This window comes from Piliocolobus tephrosceles, chromosome 8, assembly GCF_002776525.5.
Source record: "Piliocolobus tephrosceles isolate RC106 chromosome 8, ASM277652v3, whole genome shotgun sequence".
Classification (NCBI taxonomy): Eukaryota; Metazoa; Chordata; class Mammalia; order Primates; family Cercopithecidae; genus Piliocolobus; species Piliocolobus tephrosceles.
This window is the reverse complement of record NC_045441.1, coordinates 53,314,124-53,341,972: the sequence shown is the minus strand read 5'-3', so window position 1 is coordinate 53,341,972 and position 27,849 is coordinate 53,314,124. Positions and strand designations below refer to the sequence as shown.

The 27,849-nt window shown below is 37.8% G+C and overlaps 1 protein-coding gene across 1 annotated transcript in view; it reads right to left on the bottom strand.

Annotated features, from left to right (window-relative positions):
• Nucleotides 1-27,849, bottom strand: part of HIBADH (3-hydroxyisobutyrate dehydrogenase) — a 141,758-nt gene that overhangs the window by 97,925 nt on the left and 15,984 nt on the right. Inside the window, exons 3-4 of the mRNA XM_023225926.1 lie at nt 12,898-13,007; nt 9,976-10,097 (exon numbers count right to left, since the gene is read on the bottom strand). Of these exons, the coding sequence (XP_023081694.1) occupies nt 9,976-10,097; nt 12,898-13,007 (232 nt within the window). The remainder of the gene's footprint in view (nt 1-9,975; nt 10,098-12,897; nt 13,008-27,849) is intronic.

Below are 27,849 nucleotides of genomic sequence, written 5' to 3'. Positions count from 1 at the left end.
GGTTTCACCGTGTTAGCCAAGATGGTCTCGATCTCCTGACCTCATGATATGCCTACCTCGGCCTCCCAAAGTGCTGGGATTACAGGTGTGAGCCACCGCGCCCGGCCGTAAAATAAATAAAGTCTAAGCTAAACAGCAAGACAAAAGCACCTGGTCACCTATAAAGGGAACCCCATCAGACTAACAGAAGATTTATCGGCAGAAACTTTATAGGCCGGAAGAGAATAGGATAATATATTCAAAGTGCTGACAGGAAGAAAAAAAAAAAAACCTGGCAGCCAAGAATACTGTATCCAACAAAATTACTGTTCACAATGAAGAAGAAATAAAATATTTTCCAGTGAAGCAAATGCTCAAGGAATTCATTCCACTAGCCCAGCCCTACAAGAAATAATCAAGGGAGTCCTAAACCTGGAAGCAAAAAGACATTTACTATCATGAAAATACACAAAAGTATAAAACTCACTGGCAAAGCAATCACACAAAGAAAAAAGGACTCAAATGGTATCAATACAGAAATCCACCATGCCATAATGACTAACAAGGAGAGAAAAAGAAAGAAACAAAATATATAACACCATTGTAAAATAATTAACAATATGACAGGGACAAAGCCTCTCATATCAATAATAATCTTGATAGTAACTAAACAGATTAAATTCTCCAGTTAAAAGATACACAGTGGTTGAATGGATTAAAAAAACAAAACAATCCAACTGCTTACAAGAAACTCACTTCACTAATAAGGACACATACACAGTTAAAGTAAAAGAATGGAAAAAGATATTCCATGCAAACAGAAACCAATAGCAAGCAAGAATAGTTATACTTACATCAGAAAAAAATAGACTTAAATAAAGAGCAATAAAAAAAGACAATCATTAATTGTAGGGCATTAAATAATGAAAAAGGAATCAATCCAGCAAGATGATATAACAATTCCAAATTTATATGCACCCAACACTGGAGTACCCAGATTCATAAAGCAAATATTACTAGATCTAAAAGAGAGATCCAATAATAGTTCGGGGCTTCAACACCCAATTCACAATGTTAAACAGCTCACCTAGACGGGAAGTCAAGAAATAAATGTCGAATTTAAACTGGAGTTCAGACAAAATGGACCTAACAGACATTTACAGCACATTTTATCCAACAGTTGCAGAATGTACATTTTTTTCATCAGTATATGGAACATTCTCCAGAAAAGACCTTTTATTAGGCCACAAAATAAGTATGAATAACTTTTAAAAAAACTGAAAACAGCCAGGCGTGGTGGCTAACACCTGTAATCCCAGCAGCTTGGGAGGCCAAGGCGGGCAGATCGCTTGAGGTCAGTGGTTTGAGACCAGCCTGACCAACATGGTGAATCCCCGTCTTTACTAAAAATTACAAAAATGAGCCAGGTGTGGTGGCACAACTCTGTAATCCCAGCTACTCAGCAGGCTGAGGCAGAAGAATTGCTTGAACCTGGGAGGTGGAGGTTGCAGTGAGCCGAGATGGCGCCACTGCATTCCAGCCTGGGCAACAAAGTGAGACTCAGTCTCAAACAAAAAACTGAAAACCTGTTAAGTATCTCTTCACACCACAATAAAATATAACTAAAATCAATACCAAGAAGAATTCTACAAATACATGGGTGGGGTCGGGGGGGAACATGCTTCTGAATGACCATTGGGTTGACTAAGAAATTAAGATGAAAATAAAGGCTGGCCACCATGACTCATGGCTGTAATCCCAGCACTTTGGGAGGCCAAGATGGGAGGATCACTTGAGCCCAGGAGTTCAAGACCAGACTGGGCAACACAGTGAGAATCCGTCTCTACAAAAATTAGACAGGTGTGGTAGTGCACACCTGTAGTCCTAGCTACTTGAGAGGCTGAGGCTGGAGGATCCCTTGAGTCCAGGAGGCCAAGGCTGCAGTGAGCTGTGATCGCACCACTGCACTCCAGCCTGGATGACAGGGCAAGAGTTATTTAAAAGAAAAAAAGAAAATATGGAAATTAAAAAATTTATTGAAGCAAATGAAAACAGAAACACAACAATACCAAAACCTGTGGGATACAGCAAAAGCAGTACTAAAAGGGAAGTTTATAGCAATAAATGCCCAAAGATTATAACATAACATAAAATGAACAGAAGAAAATAAATAATAAAGATCAGAGCAGAGCTAGATGAAATAGAGACTTAAAAATACAAAGGATCAACAAAACAAAAATTTGGCTCTTCAAAAAGATAAATAAAATTGATAAACCACTGGTTTTAACCAGGAAGAGAAGAGAGAAGCCTCAAATAAAATCAAATGAAAAATGACACATTACAACTGATACCACAGAAATACAAAAGATCATCAGAGACTATTATGAACTATCATATGCTTAAAAAGCTGGAAAACCTACAGGAAATGAAAAATTTCTAGAAACATACAACCTATCAAGATTGAATCAGAAAGAAACAGAAAACCTGAACTGACATTATGACTAGCAAGATGGAATGAATAATAAAACATCTTTCAAAATGGAAAAGTCCAGGCCCAGACAAACTGACGGTTGAGTTCTACCAAACATACAGAGGAACTAATACTAATCTTCCTGAAACTATTCCCAAAAACGGGAAGAATTCTCCCTAACTCATTCTGTGAAGCTGGAATCACCCTGATCCCAAAATCAGACAAGGACACAACAAAAAAAGAAAACTACAGGCCTATATCCCTGATGAACACAGGTGCAAAAATTCTCAACAGAACACTAGCAAACAGAATCCAGTAGCACATCAAAAAGATAATACACCACGATCAAGTGAGATTTGTACTAGGGATGTAAGGATGGTTCTATGCAAATCAATAAATGTGATACATCACAACAACAGAATGAAGGACAAAAACCATATGATCAATAGACACAGAAAATGCATTTGATAAAATTCCACATCCCTTCATGATAATAACATGCAACAAACTAGGCATAGAAGGAACATACCTCAAAATAATAAAGGCCATATAAAACAAACCCACAGCTAACAACATACTAAATGGGGGAAAGTTGAAAGACTTTTCTCTAAGAATTGGAACAAGACAAAGATACCCGCTTTCACCACTCCTATTTAACACAGTACTGAAAGGCCTAGCCAGAGCAGTCAGGAAAGAGAAAGAAATGAAAGTCATCTAAATTGGAATAAAGGAAGTTAAATTGTCCCTTTCTGCTGATGAAAAGATCTTACACCTAGAAAGACCTAAAACTCAACCCAAAAGTCTTAGATTTGATAAGTAAATTCAGTAAAGTTATAGGATACAAAATCAACACACGAAAATCAGTAGCATTTCTATAAACCAAGAGTGATCTAGCCGAGAAGAAAATCAAGAAGGCAATCCCACTTATAATAGCTATGAAAAATAAGGTAAGAATAAATTTAACTAACAAGGTAAAAGATCTCTACAAGAAAAACTGCAAAACACCGATGAAAGAAATTGAAGATGACATAACCAAATGGAAAAACATGACATGCTCATAGATCACAAGAATTAATATTGTTTTTTGTTTTTTGAGACAAGGTCTCACTCTGTCACCCAGGTTGGAGTGCAACGGCACGATCTCAGCTCACTGCAACCTCTGCCTCCCAGGCTCAATTGATTCTCCTGCCTCAGCCTCCCAAGTAGCTAGGACCATAGGCGCACACCACTGCGGCCAGTCAAATTTTTGTATTTTTAGTAGAGACAGGGTTTCACCATGTTGCCCAGGCTAGTCACAAATGCCTGAGCTCAGGTGATCCACCTGCCTAGGCCTCCCAGTGCTGGGATTACAAGCATAAGCCACCGCGTGCCCAGCCAAATTAATATTGTTAAAATGACCATATTGCCCACAGCAATATAAACATTCAATGCAATCTCTACCAAATTACCAAGTTATTTTTCACAATATTAGGAAAAAAATCCTAAAATTCATATGGAACCAGAAAAGAGCCCGAATATTCAAATCAATCCTCAGCAACAAGAACAAAGCTAGAGATGCCACATTACCTGACTTCGAAACATTCCAAGGCTACAGTAATGTCAAGCTGGCCTTCGTATCAAAACCACATTACAATTATTCTCCTTCAGAAAGAGTTTATAACACTTGTACTAAATAAGCACAGGTAGCACACTGATAATACAAGCAACATTACTACATAATTTTGGAAATATCAACTTTATTGGCTGCATCCATTATTTACTGCTACATAACACCCACCCCCAAATTTAGTGGCCTTACTTGTTCACAATTCTGTTGGTAAGCACTTTAGATTGAGTCTAGCTGGAATGTTCATCTGCTGCTCAGCCCTAAGGTCACTAATTCTTCCATTTAGCAATCTTTATTTCCCTCTTGAAATACATGAGAACTCTTTAGAAAATATTATTTCCTAATACAGTAGAATATGCATTAAAGAACTATCATGCAGTGACCAAGGAGGAATTTCAGGGTGAATGGACTGCTCCAGCTCCTGAGTTCACTGCTACTCAGCCTGAGGTTGCAGACTGTCTGAAGGTGTGCAGGTGTGCTCTGTGCCTATTCAGCAGGTCCCTACTGAAGACTGGAGTGCTCAGCCTGCCACGGAAGACTGGTCTGCAGCTCCCACTGCGCAGGCCACTGAATGGGTAGGAGGAACCACTGAATGGTCTTAAGCTGTTCTTGCACCGGCTCTTAAGCAACATGGAAAAATGGTTGATGGAAAATAAACATCAGTTTCTAAAAGTTGAAAAAAAAAAAAAAAACCAAAAGAACTATCATATCAGTCCTTCAATATACTATTATTCTGCCAGTAATTAATAGTATGGTCTTGAGGTAAGTTATCCAATATCTCTTGGTGTTACTTCCATCCTTGGTAAAATGGGAGTATCACTGTTTATCCTGTCTATTTTCACATGGTTGTTTTTCCAGTTGAAGTCAACCCAAGTTTTTAAACATTTACTGAAGACCAACCATGTTCTAAGCATTACACTGGAAAAACAAAGACTAAAAAGACACGTTTCATAGCGTGTAAGAATGTGAATTTTTTTAAAACTTGGAAATAATCCAAATGTATATCACAATAGAAAGAAGAAATAGTGATGTATTTATATAGAATACTACAGAGCAGTTAAAATTAATGAACTACATGTAACAACCATGTAATGGAGATACATTTTATGTACTGCACATGGGCATCTAGCCAAACAGGTGAGCAGGGGCTGATATTTAATCTACATTCAGTGTGTCAAACCGCAAAGCCTGACGTAAGGCCACATGTGTCCACAGAAAGGCATACCTTTTTCTTTATACAAAGGTTCATTCTGCTTGTCTGAAGGGCTATTTTGGTACAGACAGGTGCCCTTTCTAATGCTCACACAGGCACCAAGTAAGCCAATGGCTCCAGTAACACCAGGGATGAAATTCAGAAATACAATGTAAAGTGAAAAAGCAAGTCACAGAATATGCTCATTATGATTCCATTTCTACAATGTTCCAAAGATGGAAAATAAACTACTGTTTAGAAATAAAAACATATGGAGCTAAACTATTAAAAAAAAAAAAAGCATAGGAATGAGACATGAAATTCAGGAAGCTGGTTACCTCTCATCAGAGAGAAAAGAAAATAGGATCAGGGAAGCAAGAACTTCAAAGGAAATAAATAGTAAGGCTCTAGTTCTTAAACTGAGTAGGGGGTACGTATTAGTTCAATGTATACTTATACTTTATACTGCACATATATTTTATAAATATCTTGTACATATATTCAATATTTAATTTTAAAAACTGGGGAAAAAAACTTACTCCCTGCACTTAAAAAGCTTAAACTCAAGAGGAAGAGAATCATAGCCTATAAACACAGTGTGATGTGGGCTCTGATAAAGATATACACATCAAGGCCAGGCATGGTGCCTCACGCCTGTATTCCCAGCACTTTGGGAGGCTGAAGAGGGCAGATCACAAAAGGTCTGGCCAACATGGCGAAACCCTGTCTCTACTAAAAATACAAAAATTAGCCGGGTGTGATAGCAGGCGCCTGTAATCTCAGCTACTCGGGAGGCTGAGGCAGGGAGAACTGCTTGACCCCGGGAGGCAGAGGTTGTAGTGAGCCAAGATTGCTTGACCCCAGGAAGCAGAGGTTGCAGTGAGCCAAGATCGCTTGACCCCAGGAGGCAGAGGTTGCAGTGAGCCAAGATCGCACCACTGCACTCTAGCCTGGGTGACAGAGGGAGACTCTGTCTCAAAAAAAAAAAAAAAATGTACAGTTTGACTACTTCAAAAAGAAGCACCAACCCCATTTTACATGATGTGATTATTACGCAGTACATGCCAGTATCAAAACATTTCATCTACCCTGTAAGTATATACACCTAGTATATACCCACAAAAATTAAAATTAGAGCAAACAAATAGCACCAAATAGGCTGAGGCACACCAAAGTGCTTTATAAACCACTATCTATACTATAAAGTGATAACTACACCAATATTAAAGTCGTTCTTCACACTGGTTTCAGGATAAATATAACAGTTTAAGCACTACTTACTTTTGATTTTTAGAAGAAGTCATACAGCACTTAAATATAATTATATTCTTTCTAATAAGGATAATGTATGCAGGAGCCATTACACAGTGGGTCTAATAAGTATCAAAATGAAACCTGAGGAAAACTTTCAATCTGCTACTCCATAGGCTAGAAAAATGATTAAGTAATAATTCTTACTTTACTCCCCAGAATAATACTTAGCAGGAAGTAGGGGGAAACGCTTGACTGAATAAACCAATTGCTTCTCAAAAATCAATACTATTTTAAATTCACCTGAGTTTTTTAAAAAAACTTCTCTTTAAAATACTAACCATAGTGCTGACGAGTTGATGGGTGCAGCACACCAACATGGCACAAGTATACATATGTAACAAACCTGCACGTTATGCACATGTACCCTAGAACTTAAAGTATAATAATAAAAAATAAATAAATAAATAAATAAATAAATAAATAAAATAAAATACTAACCACAGAATAATAGAAGTATAGTATGTTCCCATTTACAGTTTTAGAATACTACTCTATTTGTATGTACCTATATATAAATCCATGATGCATTTTTAAAAGTCTGGAATAGGAAATAGATGAAGACTTGGGAGGAAGGGATAGGGAGAAATTCCTCAAGTTCTGTTTAAATGATCTCAAAGACTCCACGTTTCAAGATTGATGAACACAGGACTTCTATAAAACTGTGGGCCCATTTTGGGTATCTAAGCCATGCTTTTCCCACATCCCTTTTGAAACCACCCTCACAGAGTTGATGGAGAAGTACAAGCGAGGCTTTAGGCAGAATTATAGTCAGGCATTGACCAGGGTGCACTGAGGTACTTCAATCCATTTCCCTGTAGCTGGTAAGTAACCAAGGGTCATGTGGCATGTTGACCACCTACTCCCCCATTGTTCCTACAGACAGAATCTCTGACACTGGACCTTTTTACCCAAGAATTACTTATGGTATTTTCAGGTCCTGAATTCCAGCAGAATGGCTGAAGCCTACCAGTCTAAAGACATCAACCAAGGAACCAAAGAACTCCACAAAGGAACGCGGTTTCTTCATCTCCCTGTCCCAGGAATTCACCCCTTGCTTCCTGACCAATCAGCAATCCCCACATTTTAGCCCTACCTGTTCAGACCCTTTACAAGCTCCATCCCCAAACCCTTGAGGGAGGAGGATTTGAAGGTTCCTCTGTCTCATTTGACTGCCCTACAATTATTAAATTCTTCCTCTACTGCAACTCCCATTGTGTCTGCATACTGATCTGTTACCATGCAACAAGCAATCAAACCCAGTAGTCCTATAACACTTTGGTTTAACTTTATTTAGTTAAAATACAATAATTTTTAAACCAGCCCATTTAAGTGGGAAGGTGGAACAGTTTGTAACATACCATGTTAAAAAATATAAACATAATAACAATAAGACCAATATAAATAAGCTGTTATTATATACTGGTCAACCTCATAATGATCATGTGTCAACCAATAAATTGCCACAAATCATCCCTGCACAAAGCTTTTAATCTACTATATAGTGCAGATTCAGGTGTATTCAGTTATATTAGCATTTTTGTACACTAAAACAACAAACCAAAGTTTAAAAATTGCTTGACAAGAACAAAAGAATAATTTCTTTTTTTTTTTTTTTTTTTTTTTTTGAGACAGAGTCTTACTGTGTCGCCCAGGCTGGAGTGCAGTGGCCGGATCTCAGCTCACCGCAAGCTTCGCCTCCTGGGTTCACGCCATTCTCCCGCCTCAGCCTCCCGAGTAGCTGGGACTACAGGCGCCCGCCACCTCGCCCGGCTAGGTTTTTTTTTTTGTATTTTTTAGTAAAGACGGGGTTTCACTGTGTTAGCTAGGATGGTCTTGATCTCCTGACCTCGTGATCTGCCCATCTCGGCCTCCCAAAGTGCTGGGATTACAGGCTTGAGCCACCGCGCCCGGCCAAAAGAGTAATTTCAAAGTTTTCTCACAAGATTGTATTTTAAAGGTTAAAATAATGTTTAAAACCCAAATTGGTATTTTTTATTATCAGATTATAATTTCAGGTTGTACTCCTGAGGCCAAAGAAAATCAATCAATGGCAAGAACATTTGTACCACACCAATTCTCAAATTCAACTGTAGAACCACCTAAGAAGGACCTGTTCAGTTTATTAATTCCATCCAATAAAAACCACACAAACACCAACCTTAAAACCGCTTATTAGTATTTTGTAGGTACTTTTACTCAAAGTACCTATACCACATCATAAATCTTTATACCTAAATCCTATTTAAGTAATTCAATATAACAATCAGAAGAGCTAGCAATTATTTATTCCTCCACCTATATTCAAAAATCATTTGGGATATAAGGTACCTTCACAAGATCATTAAGTACTTTATAAAAAAATACAAAATGATTTAAATTTCTATATTTTACTTTTCAATTCTAAAGCCCACAATCCAGTTTAATGTAACTGGAATAAAATTCATATTCTATTCTGCTGCCTACTGCTATACTGCTACAAATACATAATATAAATGTGTACACAGTAATTCTGATTACACAGTAATTTTGGAAAATTTGGAAATTACAGAAAAGCCATACTATAATCCTGCCATTCCAAACTACCAAGATACCCACTATTAATATATGAGTTAATAGTAACTTTTTAGAATTTCATTACTGGGTCTTTTCTTCTAATTGAGACAATCATATGACTTTTAACCATGTTAACATGGTAAATTATATGCACAGATTTTCTAAAATTAAGCCATCTTGGCATACATGGGCTAAAGGAAACTTGGTTCTAGTGTTTAATCTCTTTCATACATGGTTGGATTTAGTTTGCTAATATAAAGTTTTTACATCTATATTCATAACTAAAATAAACCTACATTTATTTTTTCTTTTTTATAACATTTCTATCTGGTGTAAACATCAGAGTTATACAGGTGTTACACAATGAATTGGGAAGTATTTCCTCTTTTCCTATTCTCTGGAAAAGTTTGTATAAAATTTAGATGATCTGCTCCTTGAAATTTTGGTAATATTCATCTGTAAAATGATCGAGCCAATGTTTCCCTTGTGAAACAACTTTTTTTCTTTTTTTCCACTTGTTCAATTTCTTTAACAGTTACAGGATTATTTAAGCTGATTATTTTTTACATTAGTTCCAAAAAAAATTTTTCTAAAAACTGATATATTCCTATTCACAGTAAATGGACCAAAAATTCACAACACTTCAAAGTTATGACACTTTTTTATCTGAATTTAAGACTAACAATGTTACCTAGACTTGAGAGTACTAAATAACACGTCGGTTTGTTTTTATTTTTAATGAGTGAGAATCCTGTAACAAGTCTAAAAATAACTACCACAAAACCATATGGTACCACAAAACCATAATTGCTACTTCTGATAAACATAAATAGGTTTGCATATATTTTAGCTACCACTTACCACCAGAAACAGGGGCATCCATGAAAACTGCTCCCATTTTCTCAACTTCTTTGGCCAATTCTTTTGAAACTGCAGGATCAATAGTGCTGGAATCTATTAATAATGAGCCCTTCTTCACTTTTCTAAGTAAATAAATAAAAATATTTCTAGTTTACAATTCTGAGTAAAACTTTCATGCAACTACCTATAGAATTAGAATCTGCTAAAAAAGCTGCCATACATCAAGGAGGATTGTAGTTTACTATTAAAAACATTATTTTAGAATAGGTTTAAAAATCTCATATTCTTTTTGAGATCAATTATAGTTCAAAAGTAAAGTTAAACTCTTTCAAAATATCCAAAAAAACCTGATACATTACATGGTATAAATTCTGATTTCAGGTGAAGTACACACTAACCACAATAATAAACACGAAGCTAAGATGCAAGCAATTTAAAACACCTATTAACTTTAAAAGGGTATTAGATAGGACTTAAATTTTTGTTTGTAAAGTAGCTGGGTCTTTAAAAAGTAATTTACTTGTCTTTAACAAGCCATACTGCAAATTTCATATATCTGTGTTATTTCCACTATGAAGAATAAACATAAGCAATTAAAATCTGGCCATTTGTGTTGGGATGGCATACTACTTTATAACTGTAACTTTTTAATGACAAAATAAAATATCAGGTAGAAAGGAAAATATATGAAAGAATCTGGAAATCTCACAGTCTTTTTGGCTTTTTAGGGTAACTTACGTATATACACTATAAGGCACTGTCTATCTTCACTAGCTAGGAAACTCTAACCTAAATTATAATTTCTTTAAAGGGTATGGCTAACCTTTAATTCAAACTTTCCAAAGTTCTTTATGACATTATCTCCCACTCAGCCTCCCAAGTAGCTGGGACCACAGGTGCATGCCACCATACCCGTCTAAGTTTTAAATTTTATATTTATAGAGATGGGGTCTCACCATGCTGTCCAGGCTGATCTTGAACTCCTGGGCTCAACCAATCATCCTGCCTCGGTCTCCCACAGTGATGGGATTACAGGTGTGAGCCACTGTGCCTAGCCAAACTTTCCAAAGTTCTTACTATAGATATACTAACCCAGAGGACATGGAATCATGATTAGAAAATTAAAACTGAATAAATGTAAACACTGAAGAAGAAAACAGAAAAATCATTGATAAAAACTACTAAAAGGAAAAATCTTTCTATTAAAAAAATAGCACACAAAATGGTTTAAACATAACCAGGCATGGTGGCTTATGCCTGTAATCCCAGCACTCTATGAGGCCAAGGCAGAAGGACCACTTGAGGCCATGGGTTGGAGACCAGACTAGGCAACATAGCAAGACCTCGTCTAAAATAAAAAGAAAAGAAAAATATATACATTAAAAATTGTTTAAACAATTTTAGACATATGAATTGTTACAATTCAAATGCAATGGTTGGGTATATTTCACAGAAGAGAAATAGCATACTCTAAGAGTATGTAGGCTTTTCTTTAGCCTAAAAAAATAAGAATTAAGTTTATCAATCTGTGATCTTAATATTTTAAGATCTTAAACCTTCAAACAAATGGAAAATCATCCAAAAAATTACACATGTACTGGGTGTATGGAAATGATCCTTACCCAGAAAAAAATAACCACCCGTAAGAAGCAAATTATAGCTCAAGGTAAAGTCAAACTTTAAAAACACATCTTGGACCAAACTGTTCTGATAGCTAGTCACCACATTCCTTAGCAAAGGATATTAACAAATATAGGGCTATGTCTCCTCAGAAATTTTTAGTAACTTTTCCTTCAGAGGTAAAGCAGGACCATAACTGAAACAGGCTAGGTAACAGGACAGCTAGGATGCCTCCGGACCACACACATTGTGGCCCTGAGAGCTCCATCCAAAATGAGTGTCTTTTAACCTTCCCTGAAATCTAAACATTTATCTTATCAGTTTTCTGCCTAATATCCAAGTGTCTTTTGCTTCCTTCCAAGTTGGTTAGTTTTCCAACACAATTCAATTTCCAAAACCTTCAAATTTCACATATTACAGTTTCCTGAAATTAAACCCTTTCTTTTAGCCCTTCTTGTGACGACAGCATCTACCAGTTTGCTCTAGCTCTTTGGTGAAATTCAACAACAAAATAAGTTAGGAATAGAAACAGTGAGATGAGAAAACTAAGTTGGGAATTCAAACCCTATCATCGTAACATAACCACAAGGGTTTGGCAATAAGCAGCAATTAACCAAAAGGTTTCTCAGAGCCAGGGAAGACAGGCACTGATTAGGAAACTCTGACCTAAACTTTATTTTACTTAGCCCATTTATGCCTACTGTTCCATTTACACTAAGTCTGTGGGAGTTATTTACATCCTACTGCTCAAGGTCATTGCCAAGGTCTGATTTTTCACAAAAAAATTTGCAACCTCCGACATATATGGGTTAAAGAGCTACTGCTAACCTTTAATTTCAACTTCCCAAAGTTCTTACTAAAAACATACTAACCCACAGGACATACGATAACTTTTTTTCATATAATAAAATGTTAAACAATGGTGTTCTTTCCAATGTTTGGCTATATTTTTCTTAAGCTCTTTTCCTGAATTTCTATAAGCTGAAGAAAATTATGTTATTAATAGTTGCAGCTTAAAATGTAAGCTTTAAAAGTCTCCTAAACATGTTACCAATGAAAAGATAAGTTTAATGCAAGAGTTAAAGGAAAAAAACGGAACCAAAAAAATTTATACACAATGTCACATACTTGACTTCAGCGAAAAAAATAAGCCTTTTACAAAGAGAAAACCACACTATTCACTTTATGAAATAACAGTATAGAAAGGTTTAACAAACACAATTGTAATTTCCTAATAGTTCTAACACGTGAAATTCATGAACTATCATAACAAGAAAATATCCACAGTTGAGAAACACGTACTTTAGAATCCCATTTGCTCCGGAATAAGCTTCTATTGCATTGATACTTGTGGGCAGCATTGTAATAATTCTGTCAGCTTTTTCAGCAACATCTGCTGGGGAAGATACTACCTTTAAAAAAAAATTGCAAAGGCATATTATTTAAATTATAATGTAAGCAGTTTCTAGAGCACAAACAGGATCCACTTTTCATGCATGCCTGTAACAGTGACAGTGCATAAAAACTAATCCTTGTTTGCAAACGACCAAAAAAAGCTTACTGCCCAAAATAAAGGCACATCATTATACATATACAGATGCAGTTTCTGTGAAATCAAATATATCGTTTATTTTTAAAAGTGTGAAGAGAGTTGAGGGTAAAAGGGCAAAACCCAGCAGTCCTGGGAACAGACACACTTCTCATGGGTTCTTCCAAGTTGGATTCCTAAACAGCATAATCTTTGGTATACACTTTGACTAAGAAAAATATTATAGTACAACAACGCTGGTAACTCAACTGTAGGACTCATTAGTGATTTGGTGGGCAGCAAAATCCCTTAACAAAATCTCTAGTCCCAATCCCCACCATCCGCCAGTCTCTGTTTTCAAGCAAAAAAAGAAGAAAATATAAGTCTGTTTCAGAAAAGAAAAGGTCAAGACAAAGACATAAACACTTACTACAATGACTGCAAGTACCACCAGGAAGGCTAACAGTATAAGCTACCGAAACTTATGTGGAAACTACATATAGAATAAAGATATATGAATAGGCATCAGGGCACCCTCTCAACCCTCATTTCTGCTTTAATAATGACCACGAACATACTGCAAAGGAAAGCTGCACTGTCTATCCTGTTTGTATAGGTGCATGCATGAGTAGATGCACTGTTGCTCAAATCCCCCACCCCCAGCTCTCTGGCTCTTTTCCACATATTCAACTTGATAAACCTGGCCAGTCAACTGGCAACCAAAGAGGTCAGGAGAGACCAGGAGCTCCCTCCTTGACTCAAATTACCCTTTAATAGAAAGAATCAGCTGGGCACGATGACTCATGCCTGTAATCCCAACACTTTGGGAGGCCGGAGCAGGACAGCCTGAACCCAGGAGGTCAAGACTAGCCTGGGTAACACAGCAAGACTCCATCTCTACAAAAAAATTGAAAAATTAGCTGGGTGCAGTGGTGCGCACCAGTAGTCCCAGCTACTTGGGAGGCTGAGATGGGAGGATAACTTAAAAAAGCCCAGGCGTTGGAGGTTACAGTGAGCTATGATCGCGCCACCGTATTCCAGCCTGCCTGGGCAACAGAGCGAGACCTGTCTCTTAAAAAGAAATCCAGCATCCCAACTGTCACAACATCTTCTGTAAAGCCTTTTTTCTCTTCGTTGAAAAAAGACAATCAGACAGATTATTTAAGATTTCTCTCCAGAATGAGTTACATATGGAAAAACAGACATATTTCTACATACATTATGCACGTAGAAACATGTATTTTCTACTAGAAAATGTGAAGTGACATGTAAGCATCTTACAAATAGGAATGCCTCTGCTTTTCATGTGGTAGAAGTTTACACATTTTCTTTTTATATTTTACGTGCATTTGATGAAAGTAAAAGAATAGGAAGCCAAAGAGAGTGTGTAATCTAAATATTAAGAGCTAGAAGTAATTACATTTCAATTTTCCACAAGAGACTATGAGTTTCTAAATCAAATTCAAGATAAATGTAGCTTTAACAAAAAGCTGTTTCATAAGTCACACTTTAAAATTTCAGTAAATCAAGTATCCTGGCATATGGTGTATTAACAAGGTAGGAAATGACATTATAAAACATCTCAGACCCTAAAACAAAAATTGTCTTTTAATGTTTCACTCTAAAGACAATGCAGCATTTTAGAATCTACAATGAGATACATTCAACCTGTATATTTTGATACACAATGAGGATTTGCTACAAATAATTCTAAAAATTAGAAAATTTTCCATCAAATTACAAAGAAATGCTTAAGTTGCATGAAAACTTTTCCTACACCTTCATAAATATTGAGACTCTAGAAGAGGCAACTATTTCCTGGCAAACAGTTGAAGTTTACTCAAGAAAAACAGAGTTCAGTGAAATAAGAAAAACAAGTTGTAGTAGTCATACTTCTCTATTCCTATACTATACCAAAAATATGTTACTTAGACGGCCCCATTTATTCATCCTACTCTAATAAACACAATGCAAAACAATGGCATACTTTCCTTCTATTGCAGCTCCATCCTTCCAGATCTTTCAAGGACATCAGTAAGCCGTGAGGTCTAAGAGTTAATTCCAGACTTCCTCTTAAGAACTGAGCTCTCTCTCACTGAAGGAAATTAAATTCCATCTACATAACTCCTTTAGAGGGGCCCTGAAGGGCACCAACAATTAGCTCACAGGTCAAGGGTGTTTCACACCTCCAAGTTTCTTAATCCCATGAACTGGCAGTGCCAATTCAGGCACTTGCCAAGAGCATGGGGTGGCCAATCAGCCCCCTGCATCTCTAGCATCTGCTTCTTGAGATGGTTGCATTGCCAGAATACTGCTAACCCCTCAATTATACAGGAAAGTAGTGTCAAAGCTCACAGGCCCGGAAAAAACACACAACGGTAGTGATAGCTGGAATGTCACCACTGTACTGGCCACAACTGCTCTAAATCTAATAACACACCCACTCTCTCTATATATATGTAGATATATAGACATACATATATATATGTATATATGGTACATCCTAACAGTCTCTAATTTGTACTACAAAGGCATGTTTATTAGACAGATAAACAGACATTCAAATCTTACCATCCATGTGATGACTTCAAGACCCTGAAATAATTGACTGACAAATCTGGCCACAACTCAAAAGCTGAGAGGAAAAAAAAAAAATCAACCTTGTTGCCAGTCTGACATCAACTACAAAAGCCTTTAGAAGCCAAACTAATTAGAGTCCCTTCAATTACATTTGCTAATTGAATAGATAAGCAAAGCCAGCATGGATCAGTGAAAGGAACACTAATTTGGGAAGCCAGAGACCCGGGTTTAGTTGCAGCTCAGCCAAGAAGTCACGGGTGATTTTGTGTAAACTATGTAACGTCTCCAGCTTCAGTTTCCAAATCTATAAAATAAAAACAGTGATTTGAATTATCTCTCAGCGTTCCCATCCCCAAAGTAAAAAGGAAACTTAGGCAGAGATATTTTTCATATTTAGTAATCTCAAGTTCTAAGAAGGTATAGTTCCCATGAAAAAGGGCTGAGGGGACTGGAAGCACGTGCAATGATTCAGCACAAATGCACAGCATTAGCAGGACTTTCACCGTGCAGATTTTCAACACCTCCCTAACTGGGGATGGTCACTGGCCTGGCTGACTCTGGGACATGGCTCTGCTCTGATTGGCAAGGCTGCCCCAGACAGATCTGCTAATTCCAACTGCCTCACACTTATACTATTATGAATTAAAACAATTCTACTCTTCTATTAACTCGATTTTGACTACAGGAAATTGGTTTCTGTGTATACCACAACACAGTCTGTAAGAATTCTTGCAGCCAACTTATCTGAATTTAACTTTATCTGTATGCCAGTATGCATCAATGGCGGGTGTGTAATATAAAGAGCAGAGGACTGAATAAATTAAAAATCTGCTAAAATAAATTAAAAATCTGTTTAATAAAAACAAAAATCTGCTTTGCTGCATGAGGAGGGGGGTGAAGAGCCAAGAGTAATCTGAAGGGACTACACTCTCTTTTTACATATCCATTGGGAGAAGACAACTGTTACCTAGTTGCTTTACATGAAGAGAAAAATCTTGCTGCCTCTTCTAGATAAAACAGTCACATAAGTCAAGTTCAGCACTGCTTCCAAGTAAACCAGATGGGTAACAGAAATTTACAAAGAAACAAGAAGAACTTGATCTTGTTAAACTTGCCACTCCTGTGTTTTTTAATCTTTAAAAGTACTCTTTAAAAGTACTTTTTAAATACTTTAAAAGTAGAAAAGCACAATTACTTCAAAATTACACTACACTTGAAAAACTGACAAAAGTGCTTCGTGCCTACATCTTGAAACATTTGGTCAACAATGATGGAGCCCACTCAGCAAGAGGCTTTTAAAGCTCTCATTTAACAAGACCTGAGTGGATGCCAGATTAGATCCCAAGAGATTTACTTAAGCAAACATGTTCAGCCTTACAACTCAGGAACAACAAAATGGTTTCCAAGTTTTTAAAGAGAAAAGAAAAGAGAATCTAATTAAGCCTAGTTCAATCAGAAAACTCACACAGAAGTGGTGCATACATCCCAGACTTTTGGCATAGATCAGGAGCATCTCCAAGGAAAATCCTAGACAATGAAAACAAAGCACAAGTCGCATGTCCTTGATGCTAAGGCTTAAGTTAAAAACAAAAATCAGTATCTTCCGCAAAATAAAAGTGGGTCAGAAGGGGCAGTGCAGAATAGACTCTTAAACAGGAATGCTGCCAAATCACTTTACCCCCTAGCTTGGTTTTAATTTGTATCTTCATTCTTTTCATTTAGAAATATGTCTCCATATCACTTCTTGGCCTTTGGGCTATAATCAAGAATGAAAATATATCTATGACTCTCTTTCAACATATTCTGGACTCAATAATGCAGCCGAGACAGTGGTGTTTGAGGTGTGTTGGAGAATAAAGATTTTGGAGAAAAATGGTATAGCTACAATAACAGCAGCAGCAGCAGTAATAGTAGTAGCAGCAGCAGTAGTGGTACTTTCTATGTGCCAGGTTCTTTTGAGCTAAGAGAAAGATACTCTTATCCCCATTTTATATAAGAGTAAGAAATTTAAGCAGAGAAAGGTTAAGTCATCTGAAGTCACACAGCTATCAAATGGCAGAGCTGAGATTTGAGCCCAGACAGTTTGGTTCCAGGGTTTATGTTTTTAAATCACTACATTCACAATTTATTGATTCAACATTTCTAAAATATGAAGATCTGATCATTATTATCAGTTACATTTTTCAAAAAGATGCTAAAAGTTGAAATGATGCATCTGTTTCCAACAGAAACACGAATATAATAAAGGGATAAGCTATGACAAACCCACAGCCAACATCATAATGAATGGGCAAAAGCTAGAAGCACTCCCCTTGAAAACCGGAACCAGACAAGGATGCCCTATCTCATCACTCCTATTCAATATGGTACTTTAAGTCCTGGCCACAGCAATCAGGCAAGAAATAAAAGGCACTCAAATACAAAGAGAAGAAGTCAACCTAAACCTGTTTGCAGACATGACCCTATATCTAGAAAACCCCTTAATCTCAGCCCAAATGCCCCTTAAGCTGATAAACAACTTCAGCAAAGTCCCAGGACACAAAATCAATGTGCAAAAATAAGTAACATTCCTATATACCAATAACACTCAAGCCAAGAGCCAAATCAAGAACACAATCCCACTCACAACAGACACAAAAAGAATAAAATACAGGAATACAGCTAACAAGAGAGGTGAAAGATCTCTATATCAAGAATTACAGAACACCGCTCAAAGAAATCAGAGATGATACAAATGGAAAAACATTCCATGCTCATGGATAGGAATAATAAATTTTGTTAAAATGGCCATATTGCCAAAGCAATTTATAGATTCAATGCTATTCCTATCAAACTACCAATGACTTTCTTCGAAAAAAACTATTTTAAAATTTATATGGAACCAAAAAAGGAGTTCAAATAGTCAAGGTAATCCTAAGCAAAAAGAAAAAAGCTGAAGGCATCATGTTACCTGACGTCAAACTCAAACTTTTCTACAGGGTTATAGTAACCAAAATAGCATGGTACTGGAACAAAACAGGCACACAGACCAATGGAACAGAATAGAGTCCAGAAACAATGCTGCACACCTACACCCATCTGATCTCTGGCAAAGTCAACAAAAACAAGCAATAAGGGCTCCCTATTCAATAAATGGTGCTGGAATAACTGGCTAGCCATATGCAAAAAATTGAAACTGGACCCCTCCTTACACCATACTCAAAATTCAACTCAAGATGGATTAAAGACTTAAATGTAAAACCTAAAGCTATAAAAACCCTGGAAGATAACCTAGGAAATACTGTTTCCAGACATAGGACCTGGAAAAGATATCAAGACAAAGTTACCAAAAGCAACTGCGACAAAAACAAAAATTGATAAATAGGACCTAATTAAACTAAAGAGCTTCTTCTGCACAGCAAAAGAAACTATCAACAAAAAATAAACAGACAACCTACAAAATGGGAGAAAATGTTTGCAAACTATGCGTCCCACAAAGGTCTACTACTCAGAATCTATAAGGAACTTAAATCAACAAGCAAAAATCAAACAACTGCATTAAAGAGTAGGCAAAGGACATGAACAGACACTTCTCAAAAAAAGACACACACACGGTCAACAAGCATATGAAAAAATGTGACCATTACTAATCATTAGTGAAATGCAAATCAAAACCACAGTGAGATACAGTATCACACCAGTCAGAATGGCTATTACTAGAAAGTCAAAACATAACAGATGCTGGCAAGGTTGCAGAGAAAAGGGAACATTTACACACCACTGGTGGGAATGTAAATTAGATGAGTTATTGTGGAAGCAGTGTGGTGATTTCTCAAAGAACTCAAAGCAGAATTATTATTCAACCCAGCAATCCCATTATTGGGTACATACCCAAAGGAATATAAACAGTTCACCATAAAGACACATGCACCCGTATGTTCATCACAGCACTATTCACAATAGCAAAGACATGGAATCAACCTAAATGCCCATCAATGGTAGACTGAATAAAGAAAATGTGGTACATATACACCATGAAATACTATGCAGCCATAAAAAAGAATGAGATTATGGCCTTTGCAGCAACATAGATAGAGCTGAAGGCCATTATCCTAAGCAAACTAATCCAGGGAGAGAAACCAAATACCACATGTTCTCACTTATAAGTGGGAGTTGAACACTGGGTACATATGGACACAAAGGAAGGAACAACAAACACTTGGGACTACCTGAGGGTGGAGGGAGGGAGGAGGGTGAAGATCAAAAAACTAACTGCCAGGTACTTTGCTTATTACCTGGGTGGCAAAATAATCTGTACACCAAACTCCTGTGACATGCAATTTACCTATACAACAAACCTGCACATTACCACTGAACCTAAAAGTTAAAAAACATCATCAACTGCAAGCTTCCTGCAGGCCTTGGAGGCTGCCCTACAAACATACTCATTTTCTGAGTCCATCATTCTGCCCAACTTATTTTAATAAATGCTTATATAATAAAAACTTCCCTCTGATGTTTTTAAATTTAAAAAAAGGGATAAGGCCAGGCATGGTGGCTCACGCCTGTAATCCCAGCAATTTGGGAGGCCGAGGCAGGCGGATCACCTGAGGTCAGGAGTTTGAGACCAGCCTGGCCAACATGGCGAAACCCCGTCTCTACTAAAAATACAAAAATCAGCTGGGTGTAGTGGCAAGCGCCTATAATCCCAGCTACTTGGGAGGCTGAGGCGAGAGAATCGCTTGAACCTGGAAGGTGGTGGTTGCAGTAAGCCGAGATCGCGCCACTGCACTCTAGCCTGGGTGACAGAGTGAGACTCCGTCTCAAAAAAAAAAAAGGGGATAAGGAAATAGAAATGTCCACATATTTTATGAAAATGACCACAACAAGTTCAACCAATTATAAATGCCCTATCAGAATAGGTTAACACTTCAAGGCATAAACAAGCTATTAAGTAGTCATGTAAAACATATTAAAGATACAAAGTTTTTATTTCCCTAATAATCCACGTACAGTCATGCAAAAGAGATACGTTCTGAGAAATGTGAGAAATGCGTTGTGAGAAAAGAAAAACAACTTGGAGCAATCTGAGCTATGTGAGGTTTGCAAAATTTATCAGGCCCAGAGAGACATGAGCATAGGACTTTGGTCACCGCCACCCTCCGTGCCCAGTGGCAATTGCTGAAAGGCATTTTTGTCCCTGACTAGCTGCCTCACTTATTATGGTCATGTTCCTGAAATTTGGAATACGAAGAACAGTGTACAGCCAATTAATAATTTATGTTAACATAAACTCTTACTAAACGACTTAGGAACTGCCTCTTCTTTTTTCCTTAAAAACTCACCTGGGGCCAGGTGCAGTGGCTCACATCTGTAATCCCAACACTTTGGGAGGCCAAGACAGGCTGATCACTTGAGCCCAGCGGTTCGAGCCCAGCCTGAGCAACAAAGCTAAACTCTGTCTCTACAAAAATACAAAAATTGGCTGGGCATGGTGGTATACGCCTGTGGTCCCAACTACTTGCGAGACAGGGCAGGAGGATCACTTAAGTCTGGGAGATTGAGGCTGCAGTGAGCTGTGATCCCACCACTGCATTCCAGCCTGGGTGACAGAAAGAGACCCTGTCTCAAAAGAAATGAACAAACAAAATCACTTGTAACATCTGGTAATCATACATATTCAAGGCAACTTGAATTTATGCTTCCAGGTGGACATTTTCCACCTTTTGGGCTTGAATAAACTCTATACCTAATCACAGTTTCTGAATCATTATTTAAGGTTGACAGTTGTTCGGCTATTTCATGGTGTCAAACATCAGAGAAAGCACTTACAGACCTTCATGGTATAGTGCATTGCTTCTAGGCTACAAACCTGTACAGTAACATTACTGTACTGAATACTGTAGGCAACTGTAACATAATGTAAGAATTTGTGTATTTAACGTATCTATACATACAAAAGGTATGGTAAAAATACTCTATTATAATCCTATATGCAGTCCACGACCACAACATCCTCGTGAGGTGCATGACTACAGTTTTACTAAAGCTTGAAGAAAAGCCTCCAGGGTCATAATATTCTAAAACACTTCTTCACCTGGAACTGCAGGTGGCCATCTTGCACCTTGAAGGGAGAGAGGAGCCTGAGGGGGAAAAGCAGACCCAAGAGGCAAAGAGAAAAGAAAAGAATCTGGCTATATCTATGTCACTAAATTCAACTCTGCCAGAGGTCAGACCACTCCCCAACTCTTCAAATACATGAAACAATAAATTCTCAGTTTTTGCTTTCAAAAAAAGAAAAGCACTTCTTCAAAACGACATCTGATTTTCCTCCCTGCAAATCTCTCACTGAAAGAACAGTTGACATTAGAAATCAACTAGCCAGCATTTCTGCAATCTTGGTGGGGTGTTGGGGGATGGGCTTGTTTTCTTTGGCTCTCACTTCATCAGCTTGACTTGATACAGTAACACAGAAGGAGGAAATGGACACCCATTCTTAAAAATGTATGAGTCAACTCAAATATACCCTGAATTTTTTAATCTTTAAACCCTTCAGGGCACTATTGTGGCAAAAAGTTTTAAGGTTTCACACATACTTATCCATCTCATCCCAAGTTGTGTCTTGGCCTTATAGTAGTAGAATGAAATTCATTTTTTCTTTTATCCAACATTTTAAAAAACTAAACATAGCTATGAAATAAGAATGTTGACATTTTAATATATCAGAACTTATCCAAATTAATATTACTTTTTAAAGTAGTGCTCTTAGGAAATCACACTTGTTCTGATGATGTTGCCACTGTTCAAAACATTCTCTAAGCTGCCAACATAAATCATTTATCAACAAATGCTTTCATTTTCTGTTGCCCTCAGGACCAAAGCTTTTTCGCCCTTTACCTTTCTCACTTCATCTGAATTTCACATTGTCCTACCTTCCACTGCTGTTAAAATCAATACTCAAAGGACCTCTTAGAGTCAAGATGCTTAAGAGAACGAGAGATGTGAGGAAGAGAGGCAAGAAGATTCTGTCTTCCAGGCTTCCTGCCTCAGTGTGAACCACACACAGAATTTTCCCCACTGTGTATTGGGGGAGGAGTGGCAACTGTACACGAGAAGCTGAGTCTTCGCTATTCACTAATCTGGGAGGAGCACTGACCCAGAATCCACCTTCTTTCCTTCTTCACAACCAGTGACATATTGCAAGGAAGAAGAAAAAGGAAAACCCAGTAACTGAGTCTGTGTCCTGGAACCCTCAAATTTTTATGCAGGAATCTTGGAGACCTTGTCCTTCATGACTTTCATTTCAGACTACAAAGATAATACAATCTTTGTTGGGTGAGTAAAGATTATATGCAATCATCCTGTAATCCCCTATCAGAAATGAAATGACCCTTAGGAGTTGCTTATTTTTTTCTACCTCAAAAATTGCCTTAGCACTTAATTATACTCAAATTACAATTTTAGTAGAAACTTCCTTGCAGTATTAGTTGGTCTTGCCACCTAAGACATATCCAACACCTTGTCACATCCAACTCAACCTGTTTTATTCCCCAACAGCATTAGGTCAACTACTAGACATATGGTAGTTACTCAAGCTATCTCTGATGACCTAAAGTAACAGTCTTCAGCAAAGACTGAGGCTCCACTTCTTGAGGAAATTGCTCCTTTGTCCTCATTCTTAATCTGGATAAATCCTATTTGTTCTTTTGCTGTCTGCCTAAATGTCTAGTCTTTAGAGAGAATTCCCCTAACCACCCTCTCACCTAATGTAACACATATTTTTATTAAAAATTAATGTGACCTTTTACTTTTTCTTTAGACTTATCACAGTTTGGAATCACATATTTGTGTGATTTGATAATCTAACACCCCCAATGGTCCCTAAAGGCAAGGACTGTGACTATCTTGTTCTGAGCTGTATTCCCAGTGCCTGGCACACAGAAAGTTCTCGAGAAACATCTGTTAAATTAGTGACTTAATGAAGGTCCTATCCCCCGTTTTGCTAAGGTAGTCTATAGTAGCCTTAACCCACAGTGATTAGAGCAATAAAAAGTAACTTTTCTTCACAGAAAAAAAGAGAGTATCAGATACTACCATTTGAATGGAGAGCATGAGAAGAGGAACAGCTGTGTATAGCAGAGTTGAAACTAAGGCATACAGAAACTAATTTATAGTTAACATTAACATACAGTGATTAATATGTGCCAAATGCTATTTTAAGCTCCATACATAATTAACTCACTTAATCCCTGTAACAACTCTATGAAAACAGTATGATTATCCTTCATTCATGTGGAAACAAGGGTATAGAGACACTGAAAAACTTGCCCAAGATTGCACAGATACTAAGTGGTAAAGAAAGATTCAAAACCCACACATTTTGTAGATTCCCAATGTTTGCTGCATTAGTTTTCCATAGCTGCTACAACAAGTTACCACAAGCACAGTCGCTTAATTAAAACAGAAATTTACTCTCTCACAGCTCTGGAGGTCAAAAGTCTGAAATCAAGGTGTCAAGAGAGACACGCTCCCCACAAAGGCTCTGGGGGAAGATCTGTCTTTGCCTTTTCCAGCTTCTGATGGCTCCTGATATTCCTTGGTTGGCAGCAGCAAAACTCTAATGTCTGCCTCCATCTTCACATGGCCTTCCCCTCTGTGTCTCTGTGTCTTCTTTTCTGTCTCTGGTAAGGACACTTGTCATTAGCTTTAGGGTCCACCCTAAATCCAGGATGATCTCATCTTAACTTACTTAGATCGTCAAAGACCCTGTTTCCAAAAACATTCACAGGTACTAGGAGTTAGAACTTGAATATATCTTTTTTAATAGCTTCACTGACATATCATTTGCATACAACTCACCCATTTAAAGTGTACCAAAGGCCCTGTTAACATATTCACAGACATATGCAACCATGATGACAATCAATTTTAGAAACTTTTCAAGAAGAAACCTGGCCGGGCCTGGTGGCTCACGCCTGTAATCCCAGCACTTTGGGAGGCTAAGGTGGGCAGATCGCAAGGTCAAGAGATTGAGACCATCCTGGCCAACATGGTGAAAACCCGTCTCTACTAAAAATACAAAAAAACTGGCCGGGTGCGGTGGCTCACACCTATAATCTCAGCACTTTGGGAGGCCAAGGCGGGTGGATCACCTGAGGTCAAGAGTTCGAGACCAGCCTAGCCAGTATGGTGAAACCCCATCTCTACTAAAAATACAAAAATTAGACGGGTGTGGTGACATGTGCCTGTAATCCTAGCTACTCAGGAGTCTGAGACAGGAGAGTTGCTTGAATCCGGGAGGCAGAGGTTGCAGTGAGCCAAGATTGTGCCACTGCACTCCAGCCTGGGCAACAGAGCAAGACTCCATCTCAAAAAAAAAAAAAAAAATAGCTGGGTGTGGTGGCGCGTGCCTATAGTCACAGCTACTCGGGAGGCTGAGGCAGGAGAATCACTTAAACCCGGGAGGCGGAGGTTGCAGTAGGCTGAGATCGCACCACTGCACTCTAGTCTGGTGAGAGTGAGACTCCATTTCAAAAAAAAAAAAGAACAAGAAGCCTTATATGCATTAGCTATCATGCCTCTATGCCCAACTTTCCCTCTCCCCCAGTGCTAAACAACCACTAATCTACTTTGTGTCTCTATACAGACTTCCTTATTCTGGACTTTCCTGGAAAGTCTATAGTATGTGGTCTTTTATGACTGGCTTCCTTCACGCAACATGCTTTCAAGGTTCATCAATGTTGCAGCAAGTATTAGTACTTCATTTCTTTTTATTACTGAATAATCATCCATTGTATGGATATAACACATTTTGTTTGGACATTCTATCCGCTGATAGATTTTTGGGTTATTTCCACTTTTTCGTGATTATGAATAATGTTACTAAATACATGTTTCCATGTGGATACAAATTCTTCATTTCTCTTGAGTATATAGCTAGGTGTGAAATTGCTGGGTCATGGCATAATTCTAATGCTTGAGGAACTCCCAAACTCTTTCCCAAAGTGGCTGTACCATTTTACATTTCCACTAGCAGTGTATGAGGGCTCCAATTTTTCTACAACCTCACAAACACATTTGGCTATCTAACTTTTTAATCTAGATTCTAGTGGGTGTGTCTCATGGTTTTAATTACTTTTTTTTTTTTTTTTTTTGAGACAGAATCTTATTCTGTCACCCAGGCTGGAGTACAGTGGTGGCAATGTCGGCTCAATGCAACGTCCACCTCCTGGGTTCAAGCAATTCTCCCACCTCAGCCTCCTGAGTAGGTAGGATTACAGATGCGCACCATCACGTTTGGCTAATTTTTTTTGTATTTTTAGTAGAGACGAGGTTTCACCATGTTGGCCAGGCTGGTCTTGAACTCCTGACCTCAAGTAATCCACCTGCCTCGGCCTCCCAAAGTGTTGGGAGTACAGGCGTGAGCCACCTCACCCGGCTATTCTGATTACGTTTCTATGATGCCTAATGATGTTGAGCATCTTTTCACATGTTTACTGGCCATTCATATATCTTCCTGGGAGAAATGTCTATTCAAATCCTTTGCCCATTTAACTGAGTTACTTGTCTTATGTTTCCGTTGTAAGACTTCTTCATATATTCTAGATACAAATTCCTTATCAGATACATGATTTGCAAATATTTTATCACATTCTGTGAATTGTTTTTCACTTTCTTGATGGTGTTCTTTGGAGCACAAGTTTTTAATTTTGATAAAGTCCAATTTACCTATTTGTAATTTTGTTGCTCATGCTCTTGATATCATAGCTAAGAATCCTTTGCCAAATCCAAAGTCATAAAGATTTACCTCTGTGTTTTCTCCTAACAATTTTATAGAACATCTTTGGGGGTTGGGGAGGTGGGCCACTATTCAACCCACTAAACAACCCATACAATAGATAATTATTATTAAATTCTAATTCCATGGGTACAGAACCACACAAGAGAAAGGGTAAGGGAGACAAATGATCAGTGGCTTGACTGATCTAGGCACTTCATTTTCCAGCAATCTAGTTTATAAATAGGTTAACAGGTAGCTACATTTCAGAATCATCAACAGAGATGTCTCACACACACACACTCAAAAATATCTTTCACATTAATTTCACTAATTAGTGACTATACATCACGTAATTAAAAGAACCAAAACTCCAAAGTCAAAGACCTTTGTTTAGACACTGGCTCTTGCTATTCATTCACTGCACAGTGGTAACCCTTCCTCTGAGAGGTATCTATTCCAAGATTCGCAGTGGATGCCTGAAACCACAGACAGTACCAAATCCTATAACATAGTCTATATGTTTATAGAACATAGTCTATATAAACATATAGACTATGTTTTCCTTTTTTTTTTTTTTTTTCCTTTTTAAGGCAAGATCTCACTCCATCACCCAGGCTGCAGTGCACAGCTCACTGCAGCCTCAACCTCCTAGGCTCAAGTAATCCTCCCACCTCAGCCTCCCAAGTAGCTGGGACTACAGGCACACACAACCATGCCCAGCTAATTTTTTTTTTTTTTTTTTTTTTTCTGAGACAGAGTCTCCCTCTGTCATCCAAGCTGGACCAGAGTGGTGCAATCTCGGCTCATTGCAACCTCCGCCTCCCGGGCTCAAGTGATTCTCATGTCTCAGTCTCCCAAGTAGCTGAAACCACAGACACATGCCACCACGCCTGGCTAAATTTTGTATTTTTAGTAGAGACAGGGTTTTGCCACGTTGACCAGGCTGGTCTTGAACTCCTGGCCTCAAGTGATCCACCTGTCTTGGCCTCCCAAAATGTTGGGATTATAGGCGCGAGACACAGCACCCAGCCAGTTTTTCTTTAAATATACACTTCTATGATAAAGTTTAATTTACAAATTAGTCACAGTAAGAAATTAACAACAATAAAATAGAACAATTATAACGATATGCAAGCATCACTACTCCTGCACTTTGGACCATTATGAAATAAAGTAAGGGTTACCTGAAAATAAGCACTGCAATATCACAACAGCCAATCACCGAGGTGGCTAGTAAGCGGCTGATGGGCCAGAGTGTGTCTACAGCATGGAGACACTGGACAAAGGGATGATTCACATCCATGTGGGCAAAGCAGGACAGCACAAGATTTCACCATGCTACTCAGAATGGCATGCAATTTAAAACTTATAAATTGTTTATTTCTTG